This window comes from Rhinopithecus bieti, unplaced genomic scaffold (genome assembly GCF_001698545.2).
Source record: "Rhinopithecus bieti isolate Rb0 unplaced genomic scaffold, ASM169854v2 scaffold_39870, whole genome shotgun sequence".
Taxonomy (NCBI): Eukaryota; Metazoa; Chordata; class Mammalia; order Primates; family Cercopithecidae; genus Rhinopithecus; species Rhinopithecus bieti.
The window spans coordinates 382,117-395,951 of record NW_016817144.1 but is presented as its reverse complement, the minus strand read 5'-3'; the positions used below and the strand labels follow the sequence as shown (position 1 = coordinate 395,951).

General features: G+C 40.4%; 1 protein-coding gene across 3 annotated transcripts in view; it reads left to right on the top strand.

The window, feature by feature from the left end:
* PITPNC1 (phosphatidylinositol transfer protein cytoplasmic 1) overlaps positions 1 to 8,965 on the top strand; it is a 346,211-nt gene extending 337,246 nt beyond the window's left edge. For 2 of the 3 annotated variants that reach the window (XM_017855834.1, XM_017855835.1), the window contains exon 9: positions 4,274 to 8,965. In XM_017855834.1, the coding sequence (XP_017711323.1) occupies positions 4,274 to 4,590 (317 nt within the window). In that variant the 3' untranslated portion in view covers positions 4,591 to 8,965. The remainder of the gene's footprint in view (positions 1 to 4,273) is intronic. The other variant, XM_017855836.1, reaches the window with a different exon arrangement.
* Positions 8,966 to 13,835: the final 4,870 nt, after the last annotated feature.

The window sequence follows — 13,835 nt, the reverse complement described above, 5'->3', positions numbered from 1 at the left end:
TATCAAAAAAAAAAAAAAAAAAATATATATATATATATATATATATATATATATCTCAATGCTGTAGTTCTAGGAAATTTAGATGTGGCTGTTGTCATAAATGGATCCTTTAGAATTGTGAAGACCTTCTGATTGCACTTTGGAAATTTTTAGTTAAATTTTTGGAGCATGTCTTTGAAATGTGCCCTGCAAGGCTCATGTGCTGCAACTGGTTGCATGTGATTGCCCTTGTGGTTGCAAGGGCCCTAACTCTTCTACCATTTTGCATGCAGTGATTGGATTTGCAGGAAACTGTTGGAGCAAGAGGCGTTTCCTCTCTATGCACAGACCAATTCCAGTAGGACTTCCCCCTAGAAGTGCTCTTTAAGGAAACTCTCCTTGAATTTCTATCACTTTCAATTACCTTTTCTTTTAGAAATGTTGGGGCCCAGTTCCCCCTCGACCACTCTGAAAGCCATTCACTATAAATATGACAGGCAAACAAGGGAAACCACAGGAAAAGAGGAGACACCAGATGGCTGAAGGATGCTAAGCTCAGTGATTTTCTCATTCTAAGTCCAGAAGGCTCACAGCTCATAAGGCCCTTGGCTTGGCTTTCTTTCAGTTTTACTGTGATTATTACTTTATAATTAAAGTCCACAGCTGAGGGGCGCGGTGGCTCACGCCTGTAAACTCAGCACTTTGGGAGGCCAAGGCGGGTGGCTCAGCACTTTGGGAAGCCAAGGCGGGTGGATCACCTGAGGTTGGGAGTTCAAGACTAGCTTGACCAACATGGTGAAACCACGTCTCTACTAAAAATACAAAATTAGCCGGGCATGGGGATACATGCTTGTAATCCCAGCTACTCAGGAGGCTGAGGCAGGAGAATCGTTTGAACCCAGGAGGCAGAGGTGGCAGTGAGCAGAGATCACACCATTGCACTCCAGTCTGAGCAACAAGAGTGAAACTCCATCTCAAAAAAAAAATAAAGTAAAATAAAAAATAAAGTTCGCTTACTATGTAGAAGATGATAACATAGAGTGGTTCTTCCCATGGGACAGCCCACATAATCTCTGACTGCCCCTCAGCGCTGTTCCTGTGACTTCAGGGTGAAAGATGCCTGCTGCTGGAGAAGTTACACAAAGTGGTTATTTTGAATGCTTATGACATTTCGATTATCCTCTGGATTTCCATGAAATTGGAGCTCATTTATTTTTCCTTAGTCTTTCTCCTGCATCATAATGAAAAACAGTGAAAATCAGGAGGTGGCTCTTTGTCACAAATAAAAACTGCATGGGTGCTAAATGAATTTTTGATCATCAACCCAAGCAGGGACAAATTAGATTGAAATTAGGCAAAATTAACATCCATGCACACAGCAGTAAGGAAATAAGTCTTCTTTTCAATTGAGCAGGTTTAAAGCCTTCAAGGAAGCGAACTTCTAAGAGCCTCTGAGAGTGGAAAATCAGAATTCTGTGCTTTAGATTATTTCTGCCCCCTGCTGACTGTGTGGAGTAGAGCAATGTATTCAGCCACTTGATTAAGAAAGTCTGCTTTTCAAAGATAATATCCAGTTATCATAGCAAAAACATACCATACCCTGATTCACTAAAATGTTTCTCAGTCTCAACTTTATTGTGAAATAAATGCCTCTTTTTATATAACCTTAATCTCACTTCTGAGCTCATTTAATAGTCCATGTTTTAAAATTGTTGTTTATAGGTACAATTTTCTTGATATATTCTGAATTGTATATCTTACCCACACAGTCACAATGATTTATTTCCTTTGTAAAAACTTTCCCTTTCAGAAAATTTTAATAATTGTTCCCAGGAACTCCTCTTAGAGATTTCATTTTGTGAAAAATACTTCTGGTTTGCTCTGATGTTATAAAACCTAAGGATTAGGCTGGGCATGGTGGCTCATGTCTGTAATCCCAGCACTCTGGGAGGCCGAGGCGGGTGGATTACCTGATGTCAGGAGTTCGAGACCAGCCTGGCCATGGTGAAACCCCATCTCTACTAATAACACAAAAATTGGCTGGCCATGGTGGCGGACGCCTGTAATCCCAGCTACTCGGGAGTCCAAGGCAGGAGAATCACTTGAACCCAGGAGGTGGAAGTTGCAGTGAGCCAAGATCACGCCATTGCACTCCAGCCTGGGCAACAAGAGTGAAACTCTGTCTCATAAAAAAAAAAAAAAAAAAGCCCTAAGGATTAATACTGTGTTATGAATATTCATTACATACTCAGTATTTCCAAAGTGGCTATATTGTTTCATGCTGGTTATTCCCTCCAATATTATCTAATAAAGTTTCAACTCCTAAGTACATGGCAGTGAACAAGAAAGAATGAAAAATGGGTCTCTGGGAGACCAAAACAGATATAGAAAATTCATGGGCACTAGATTTCGCATTTTGCTCCAGGATAAGCCTTGGGCCTTGATTCAGTCTTTAATAAGCCCCGTTACCTCTTTTCCCTGTTCCCAGCAAATAAAAATGTTAAAGGATACCAGGGATAGCCAGTGTAACAATAATTAATAATAACAGTAATAAGGCCAGGCATGGTGGCTCACGCCTGTAATCCCAACATTTTGGGAGGCCAAGGCAGGTGGATCACGAGGTCAGGAGTTCGAGACCAGCCTGGCCAACATGGTGAAACCCTGTCTCTACTAAAAGTACAAAAATTAGCCGGGCATGGTGGCACGTGCCTGTAGTCCCAGCTACTCGGGAGGCTGAGGCAGGAGAATTGCTTGAACCCGGGAGGTGGAGGTTGTAGTGAGCCAAGATCACACCATTACACTCCAGCCTGTGCAACAGAGCAAGACTCCATCTCAAAATAATAATAATAATAACAGTAATAATAGAGCTTCTGACCCTGAGAAGGAACTAAGGAACTGTATTTTTGCACAGTGATATATTTTCAACATATTATGTCTCAAATGTAGTAAGTATATATAATACATTAAACACATTAGGGAAAGATTTGCATTTTTTTAAATACTGTTTTTACTTTCTCACTTAATAAGAACATTTCGGGTATTTGGAAAACCTACATTATCCAACAATGATTATTAACGGTGGTATCACTGTCTTATTTGTTGAATTCCAAGTCATGCTTTTTTTCCTTTTAAATAGAATCCTCACTATTAAATGATCCTCTCCTTTCATTCTCTATTCTTTTTAAGTTTCCTCAAGAAATGGTTTTATTTTCTTGGCTTTGGAATGTTTAACATGTGCTCGCTTCGGCAGCACATATACTAAAATTGGAATGTTTAACAGGGTGTGGTGATGTTATTGATTTATGTGTTTTGGAAGCTGAATTTATTAAAACACAATCTCTGAACCTTCTTAGGATCAATACACAGTCAGGAAACCAGAAACAACAGCATCTTTGTGACCCCTCAGAATAAAAAAGTGTATGTATTGATTAAGAAGATAGCATGTTGCCCTGAGTACAGTGGCTTACACCTGTAATCCCAGCATTTTGGGAGGCTTAGGCAGGTGGATCACTTGAGCTGAGGAATTCTAGACCAGCCTAGGCAACATAGCGAGTTCCTGTCTCTACAGAAAATACAAAAAAATTAACCAAGTCATTATGGCCTGCACCTGTGGTTTCAGCCTCATGGGACCCTAAGGCAGGAGGATCACTTGAGCCCAGGAGGTTGAGGCTGCTGTGAGTCATGATTGCACCACTGCACTCCAGCCTGGGTGATGCAGTGAGATCCTGTCTCAGATTTAAAAAAAAAAAAAAAAAGAAGATAGCATGTTGAAAAATCCTGATAATTTACCTGTGTATCCTATAAAGGTATACTTTCATGATCTAAAGTTGACAATAATGACAATAATATGTATCATTTCAGGGTTATTGATTGTTTTAATTACCTTATCTTTATGGAAAAGATGACCAGTTAATTATAACTCCAAATACCCCACACCAGACCCAAAACAACACAGATGCACACGGGTGCACACACACACACAAGCACACATTTTCCCTGTCTAGTTCTGTACTCTACTGTCAAGTCCTTATTGAGAATACTTAAAATGCTCACTGAAGAGTGCTTTGGAAAATCTTAAATGGATATTCCTAAAGGAAGGTTGTTTTCAGGGTGTAGCTTCTAATAAAAAAAAAACTAGGGGTTCGGTATTTCAATGATACTTTGGGTATATAATAGGGAGAGGCCCCTTTATGATAGGGTTCCCATAGTTCCTGTAAAAACAAGGGTAGTGATGAATCTATTTGCCTCTCTTATGAATAACTGCTCATTTTTCTTTCTGTTTTTCCCCTTGAAGACATGACAATGGATGAAGTCCGAGAATTCGAACGAGCCACTCAGGAAGCCACCAACAAGAAAATCGGCATTTTCCCACCTGCAATTTCTATCTCCAGCATCCCCCTGCTGCCTTCTTCTGTCCGCAGTGCGCCTTCTAGTGCTCCATCCACCCCTCTCTCCACAGATGCACCCGAATTTCTGTCTGTTCCCAAAGATCGGCCCCGGAAAAAGTCTGCCCCAGAAACGCTCACACTTCCAGACCCTGAGAAAAAAGCCACCCTGAATTTACCTGGCATGCACCCTTCAGATAAGCCATGTCGGCCCAAATCTGAGTAACTTTATATAAATATCTTACGGGGTTTTATATTTTCATTGGTTTTCGGTTTTTTTTTTTTTGTTTGTTTTGTTTTGTTTTTTTTTAAGAATCTTCTGATAGAGAAAAAGACTGCTTTATCACTCAAACGTGTTCCTTTGACCTTTGAGCGTGCATGTGACTCAGTAACTTCACGTAGAATATGATTCCCTAAGTATGCCACACAGCATCATATTAGATGTAAGACCTGCAAAGGACAGAAGGAATCTTCTGTAACCACATAGCTGTAAGTTCGAGAGGAAGCCTTGTTATTGGGCATTTGATGAGGTTTGGCATGCACTTCAAGGATAAATGAATGAAAACTTTGCACCACTTTTGTTACAAGGTATGGTAGAAAATAGTAAAGTCAGTTTCCTCTCATCAAATCTAAAATTCTCCAAAATACTCTCAGGCATAGCATACTTAGTTGTTAAATTTTGAACTGCTGATTACTAATACTTGAATACCAATAGTTACTGAGATTCCTATTTTGGTTAGTCTGACTCAGGATTTGGAGCCTAATTAACTCTTTAAACTTTTGAAAATTTTAATCATCAAGCTATAGCGGCTCCAAGTGCAATTAATAATAACTCATTTATACCTTCCACAGAATTTAATAAAGATTCTACTTGTTTCTGTCTTTTAATAACTTTCCCCTTTGTGCCCTTGTGGCCTCAGAAATCCTTAAGAATTGCATGGATAAATGTGACCATAACTGATTTTGGAATGGTTCAGTTTAGGAACCAAGAGGCCCAGGTGAGGCAACATCTTTTTTCTCTACAGGTACCAACAAACTTTGACTTGTCAGCTTCCATCATCAATTAAGATTCCCAGAATTTGCAATTAATTGAATAGAATTCATTTACTATCTACCCACTCAAAGAAGTACAAGGGTAGAGTAAGCTAACTGGGCTTTAACACGGTCAGAATGTCTGGTGCATGAACCATAAAAAAGAGAACTGTCTCCCATCCCCTTTCTTGTTTTACTCTTAGTAACATCCAGAATTCCCTGGAACAGATTGTCTACCACCAGACCTTAGAAAAGATTGTCATTCTCTTGCTCCTTACTTGAAATACAAATATTGGGACTGTCACGTACATCAAGTAACTACTGTCAAGTGGGAGGAGAGAATGAGCGGAATTGCTGACTCCTATTTGTAGAGTGAAAAGGAGGAGTGATAATAGATGCCCTTCTGTCTAGCTTTCCTTTCTTCAACTAGTGGTAATGCAAGATTAGAATCAAGGTTGACAGGAGGCAAGATCACTCATCAAAGTGACAGAAAGACAATTCTCCTTTGCTCTAAAGAGAGAAATCTGTCACCTTTGCACCTCACTGCCTTTAAACACAGATGGGAGGCCAGGCAGAATCTCAGCATTGACTTTTGTCCTCCGAGAGAGGAAGAGAAGAAGTAATTGGGCAACTTCGAGGCCCACGCCCCAGCTAGCCTTCCTGATCGTAACCTCCAACCTCAGGAAAGGGACCTTCCCAAAACACAGATCCCAAAGGAAACAAAATAGACCAAGGAGCATAATCTGCTTCTCTCACACAGCCTCTCTGCCAGTGGACCCTGCCTGCTTCCCTCTCAGTGCTCAGCACTCTGTGTAGTGTCTTTCAGGTTGATAACACTCTCCCAAGGTGCAGGCGCTGGCCCCATGAGCCCAGCACCAAAGTTTTCTAGTCATAGGTCAGACTATCAAGATCATTTCTTTATCTATAGGTTGATACTTAGCTTAAAAAAAAACAAGAATAAACCTAGAACTCAAAGGAAACCCATTGCAAATAGCTTAGATCAACAGTGTATCTCTTCCCTAAGAATGGTAGTATCTTAGTAAGACACCTTCTATGCATGGTATGGAAGCATGATTTTTGCTTGTGGGAAAACTTAATCTTTTATCAGACCCCTTGGACTTCTCAATCCCTCCCTCTCCACACAGTAGTATTTAATGAAAATGTTTTGCTTTAGAAAGCAAAATGCTACTTTCAGAAGACACTGAAATAGTATATGTATTTGCTTACCATTTGCAAGCTGAAATCAAGGTGGGGTGGGGTCATTATTTTCATATAGAATGTATTTATTTTGTGCAGGTTGTTAACACATCTGGCACCTAGTTTTTCCATTAATAGCATTGCTATTTTCCCTTTTTATAAAGTAGCTTCTGCTGTCAAGGTTAACAATTCTATATGCTTTAGGAAGCTAAGTTATAATTTCCTTTTGTGAGTTTCATTTCTTTTATAACCAGTATGTTACCACAGACATCAGTTGCAAAGCTACCATGGTAGTGTGATTCTTAGCCAAAAAAAAATGTGTGTGCTCTTAAAGTATGTTCAGTTTTTCTGTCTACATGTGCTTTGTGTGCGTTAAAAAGGGGGTGGGGGGTGTAGCTATTCCTTTAGCTGCTTTGCATATTTAACCCAGTCATCAAAAGGCATAAATGGCTTCAATATTTTATATCTCTTGGTTTTCAAGTATCATTTCACATTCTGTATACATGACTTTGTTATTGTGGAATACAAGCCTGCAATGGATGTATATATACAGAACATTAATAATTCTTATAAGGATGGAAGTCAAATGGCTGCATGATGGAAATTAGAAGAAAAAAAAAGCAGAAACTTGAATTTGCTAAGCATGTTTGGGGGGAAATAGAATCCTTAACTCAGTGCCTCTGTCTGCGATATGGAAACCTTCAACTTTGTTCACCAAAACTGTATTATACCTGTGTATATATATATATAAATATAAATATAGTATAGTGAATCAGACACCATCGGTTTTAAGTCTCTGGTAGCCAAATTTAAATAATCCATAGAATATCACATATGTTCACTCCATCTTCATCTCTGAAGTTAGTGGAGACCATCAAAATGACTGTACATTTCATGACTCTGGGAAAATTTCAAATGTGAAGTGCCCCTGTGCATTTTGTTGGCTGTAGCACAGCATTCTTGCTTTAGTTGTGCTTTCCTGGGATGAGAAGATCTTGGTGTTTTTAACACATAAGCTTTGTTAGAAATCACCTCTGAAGATCATTTCATTTTCTCACTTTGGGTTGCTGCTGCAAGACAAAGCAAAGAAAAAGGATAACAACGAAGGAGGCCGTGACACTTTTAGTTGCCACCGTTGTAACTCAAACAATATGGGTTTGTTGGTGAACTGATTTATCAAGCCTTCTGTTACGGTTTTGCATCTGTGTGTGGGGAAAATTTTAATTTATTTGGAAGTATTTATTAGCCATGTTGTTGGTCCTGAAAATAAATCTCTAAGTAGCACAGTTGTGGGTATATTATGCAGGCACTTACCACCATATCTGCAAAAGTAACTGTGGTTTTCTTTCAAGACACTGTAATAAACAGTGAACTAAGAGAATAGATTCTGACACATCTCGATGAATCATTCTCTGCAAAAGTTTCAGGGCTAATGTATTTATGTGTATTTTTAAATTCTACTTTCTTTGGCATCTCTTCATGGCTCAGAGACAACAAGTAATAGGTCATTGGCTGGCTTAGGTCAACAGGAATTTTACTCTTAAGAAGGGTCAGTGTATAGCTGACTCTGCATACAATGTGTAATCAGATAATCCAATAGAGAGGAATTGTCCAAATAGTTTTAGTACCTTTCTGATCATCTGACGCAGTAGGCTAGGAGACAATCTGTCATCTGAGCCATAGTTCTTGAGATTTAAAAAGTCTGTCCAGTGACTGCAATCTGATTATAAATAAAGTATTTTAAACTATTCATTCTTGCTGAACCTGAAGTGTACACAATAGCACAGTGTTGGCATGCTGAGACAAAACACTGGGTTCTTTTGCGTTCTACCTTCAAAACAATCTGTTTGCATTTGAAATATGAGTGTTTAAGCTTTTTAGGAGTTAGTGTAATAAGAGAATGTGAATATGTTGGGAAATTTTCAGATGCCATTAATAATTGTCATTTTGTTAAATTAACAAGTACTTTAGGACAAGCCTCTCAATGTTTTTGCTTTAAATTGAAAGCATGTCTGTCAAATTGCAAGTTTCCCTTCGGTTTCTGTATATCACCCAGAAGAGGGTCTTTGAGTTGGTGTTGTACCTGTACCACTCACATGTAGCGTCAAGTGTAATTTTTAGTGTTTACATTCAAGCTGGGATCTTGACTTGTAAATTAATCCACATACCACTGCCACTGCTGAAGGACCAGGTGTTGGAATACACAGCGTTACAGGCTATAAGCAAAGCAAACAAAAGTTGATCCTTACATATGCCATCCTTCTGTGTCATTTTGTGGCCGTTCTGTGTTTTTCTCCCTAGTTATTTATTATTGTTAATAACTCACTTTTTCTTACATTCTGTTGTAAATAAAATACAAAGCAATCTTCTTTCCAAGTGTAGCTTCCTCTCTCTCTCTCTTGCTCGCTCTCTCTCTCTCTTGCTCGCTCTCTCTCTCTTTCTCTCTCCTCCTCAGCTATTCTCAAGGGAGTATTAGTAATTGTTCACTTGTGGGTTGATGGACTTGTTTCTTTTCCTCTATGGATATTTTTCCCATCCACATACCACTGCCACTGCTGAAGGACCAGGATCAACAAAAGTTGATCCTCACAGATGCCATCCTTCTGTGTCATTTTGTGGCCTTGCCTGCTAGTAGGCATATGGCACCTTCAGGACCCTTGGTAGGAAAAGTCTGAGTGTCTGCACTAATTATCCAGCCAAAAAATACACAAGGTGGCCAGCCAGGCCAACATGGTGAAACACCATCTCTACTAAAAATACAAAAATTAGCCAACCATGGTGGCACATGCCTATAATCCCCGCTACTCAGGAGGCTGAGGAATGAGCATCACTTAGAACCCTGGAGGCTGCAGTGAGCTAAGATCGTGCCACTGCTGTCCAGTCTGAGTGTGAAAGAGCAAGATCCTGTCTCAAAAAAACAAAACAAAACAAAAAAACCTGGCCAGACACGTTGGCCTGTAATCCCAACACTTTGGGAGGCCGAGGTGGGCGGATCACCTGAGGTCAGGAGTTTGAGACCAGCCTGAACAACATGGTGAAACCCAGTCTATACTAAAAATACAAAAATTAGCCAGCCATGGTGGTGTGCGCCTGTAATCCCAATGACTCGGGAGGCTGAGGCAGGAGAATCGCTTGAAATTGGGAAGCAAGAGTTGCAGTGAGCCGAGATTGCGCCACTGCACTCCAGCCTGGGCAACAAGAGCAAAACTCCGTCTCAAAAAAAAACACACACACACACACACAAAACAAAACCCGAGGTGAATCTGTAACCCAGTGGGATACTCATGCATCCATCCACCAGGTGTTTGGTTCCCCCTTCTCAAATGTGAAGCTATCCACCCTGGGGGAGTCTGCAGGAATACCATCCCAGTGGGACACTAGATTCTCTCCATTGGGCCAGTTTTTAAGGAGAGCTGAAATCACTCTGATGTGGTTTCTCCATCTCAAGTAGCTCCTGTGCACAAAAGGGTTCTCTGCAGATGGGTAGTGGGAGGACAGAAACTTTCTTTCTTTCTTCCTTTCTTCCTTCCTTCCTTCCTTCCTTCCTTCCTTCCTTCCTTCCTTCCTTCCTTTCTCTCTCTCTCTCTCTCTCTCTCTCTCTGTCTCCCCCTCTCTTTCTTTCTTTCTTCTTTTCTTTCTTTTTTTTTTTTCCCGAGTCTCACTCTGTTACCCAGGCTGGAGTGCAGTGGTGTGATCACAGCTCACTGCAGCCTTGACCTCCTGGACTCAAGTGATCCTCCTGCCTCAGCCTCCAGAGTAGCTGGGACTACAGGTACACACCACCACACCAAACTTAATTTTTTTTATTTTTTCTAGAGACTGGTTAAACTACATTACCCAGGCTGGTCTTGAACTCCTGAACTCAAGTGATCATCTCGCCTCAGCCTCCCAAAGTGTTGGATAATGATAGGTGTGAGCCACTGCACCCAGCCGGAAATACTTTCTAGACCCTGCTTATTAGTCTCCTGCTAAAACAGCACGTACCTCTCACTCTGTTCTCTCCTCTTGAATCATCTGCATCCTATGTTCTAATCTCTGATTGGATCAGGCACACAGTTTCATAGAAGCACATCATCAGTCGACTTTCTACACTGAAAATTTCCCAAAATCACATTGCATTGTTCCAATGAACAAAAACATGCTTGCTTTTGTAGCTCCAACTTCACCATCACCACCCCCACCCTGCCTTTTACTTCTTTTTTCAAAACACACAAAGTTTCCACACATTGTTGCTGGCTAACTTTCAGCCAGTGAACTTGGGTACAGCCAGGCTGGGTGTTTATTCCTGGGGCCAAACTATATGGGTGGTTAAATAATTGGATGCCTAATGTTTTATACACACACAGACACACATATATATGTATCACCCCCAATATCCTACTACAGCTTTTCATCAAGGCATTATCTCATTTGAGCATTACTCTTTAGATTTCCAAACATCCACATTCTTTTCTAAAATGTCCTTGTTTCGGCCAGGCACGGTGGCTCACACCTGTAATCCCAGCACTTTGGAAGGCCTAATAGATAGGCAGATCACGAGGTCAGGAGATCAAGATCATCCTGGCCAACACAGTGAAACCCTGTCTCTACTAAAATACAAAAAATTAGCCAGGCGTGGTGACATGCACCTGTAGTCCCAGTTACTTGGGGGGGCTGAGGCAGGAGAATCGCTTGAAGCTGGGAGGCAGAGGTTGCGGTGAACAGAGATTGCACCACTGTATTCCAGCCTGGGTGACAAAGCAAGACTCTGCCTCACACACACAAAAAAAAGTCCTTGTCTCCTTCATTACATTCTACTTGGGGTTTCTTGCCTCTGACCTCCAGCTGCATCTTGGCCTCTCAAGTTCATCATAATCATGCGACCATTCTCCAACCCTGTCGTGAAATACCCCTCTATGAAAATGTCACCCTCAGCCGCGTTCAGTGGCTCACACCTGTAACACCAACACTTTGGGAAGCTGAGACAGGTTCTCTTGAGTCCAGAAGTTTGAGACCACCTGGACAACATGGTGAAATCCTATGTCTTTAAAAAAAAAAAAAAAAAAAAAAAAAGGCGCGGGCGCAGGGGCCGGGCGCAGTGGCTCACGCCTGTAATCCCAGCATTATGGGAGGCTGAGGCGGGCGGATCATGAGGTCAGGAGATCAAGACCATCCTGGCTAACACAGTGAAATCCCGTCTCTACTAAAAATGCAAAAAAAATTAGCCAGGCATGGTGGCGGGCGTCTAGTCCCGGCTACTCGAGAGGCTGAGTCAGGAGAATGGCGGGAACCCGGGAGGCAGAGCTTGCAGTGAGCCGAGATCGCGCCACTGGCCTCCAGCCTGGGTGACAGAGCAAGACTTCGTCTCAAAAATAAAAAAGAAGAACAAAAATGTCACCCTTAGTCCTGAAGCTTTGACGCCTTTGGAACAACAATCTTTGTGCATGTTCACATACAGTTGTGTGTGTGTTTAACTCAGTGAGGTTGATCCAGGCAAACCCTGTTTTCCAGCTGGCAGACTGACTTTCTCTGCCTAATGTACCTGCCCTCTGACATTTCATCCTCCCATAAATCCTCCTTTTTCCATAGTATGTAACCTAGTAGGATATCCCATTCAAATCCAAATCGGCAAGTGCTTTCCTGCTCCTGGGAAAGTTGGAGGCAGGCTGGGACTTTGCCTTAATGCCTTTGCTCTGTTCCCAGCATTGAGGAATGGAGCTAGCCTGTGACCAAAAAAACACAGCCTCAGAACCTACTGAATCAGCCATTCAGTGCAGCAACATTAATGGGCTGAATTAAGCACCTGGGATTTAAGGGATAATTATGTTTAACTGTAAGTACCAACTTTCTGCACTGAAAGCAGACACAAAAGACGGGGTCATCACTTCCCCTTCTTTAGCTTTTGTAGAAGGGAGTTTTGACCGCTCTGTCCCTGGAGGGTATTTGAGGGTGGCCAAATCTGGACTTCTGCGATTTTTTAAAAAATTTTTATTCCAAAATAACTTTCTTGCTCCCAAGAGATTCCACATGCAAGACGCTGGCAGTTTACAGCTCATTAGCAACCCTTGAGAATCGTTTTGTGCTCTTAAGCATACCAGTGATTATATTCAGAGTGTTCAAAGACAGCTTGCTGCTTTCTCTGTGCAGTCAGTCAACAGTATGGAATGCATATTTTGTCTTTTCTCAGAATACAACTTGAAAATTTACAAAGATTCTACAAGTTTAAATTTTCCCACTGTCATCTTAGAGTTAACTGTGTTTCTTTGCATTTTGCTAAAAATCTTACTACATAAATCCAAGAATGTGACTTTTCACCTTAAGTACTTTAGAATTTGTCTTCTGTAAAGCATAATCCATACATGCCTGTCTTTCTACAAAATGCTTTAAGGATATTGAATTGTTTTATAAACACCTTTACATTTGGTACATAGCATGTTTATCATTTTTCATAGCTATATAATATTCCATTGGGTTGAAAATCAGTAACTTATTTAAACATTCCTTTATTATTTAGTATTTAGGTTATGTTCCAGATTTTGTTATTATATACAGTGCTGTTAGGAACATCTTTGCAATATAGCTTATGTCTTCATTTTAATTATTTGTTCTGGATAAATTCCCAGAAATTGAACTACTGGGTCAAAGGACGTAAATATTTTCCTGACTTTGGGTCCTACTGCCAACATCCCCTCCAAAGAAAATTATACCAATTTACAATTCCACTGACAATATATGAATGAGAACATACGTCTCTTTAAACAAGTATTTGCCATTGTAAAACTTCACCAGTCTTAACTTATTAAGCAATTGCCAGCATCCAATTCCCATATAAGTCTTTTGTTAAAGTATTAATAGGTCAAATATCCTTATTGTGGGTAGTCATGTGATGAAGGGAGAGCCCAGACACAAAGAAGCTCTCCGAATTATTTAAATATTCAGTGCCTTCTCCAGCCTAGCTAGTAAACTGTAGAAACATTTGACTGGCTACTACAGACACAAAAGCCTAACTTGAGCATAAGGAACTGCATTTAATTGAATAAACAAACATCAGTTCTAAGTCATTTTGTTTTCACACTTTCAGGGATAACAAACTGAATGTATCTTTTTATTTGAGGTTTTCCTGAAAACCACCACATAAGAGCCAACAAGTTTTTTGTTGGTTTCTTTCTTTCTTTTTTTTTTTTTTTTTTTTTTTTTTAACAAAAAAGGAAACATTTTTAAAAAAAAAAAAAAAAAAAAAAAAAAAAAAAAATGTAGGCTGCA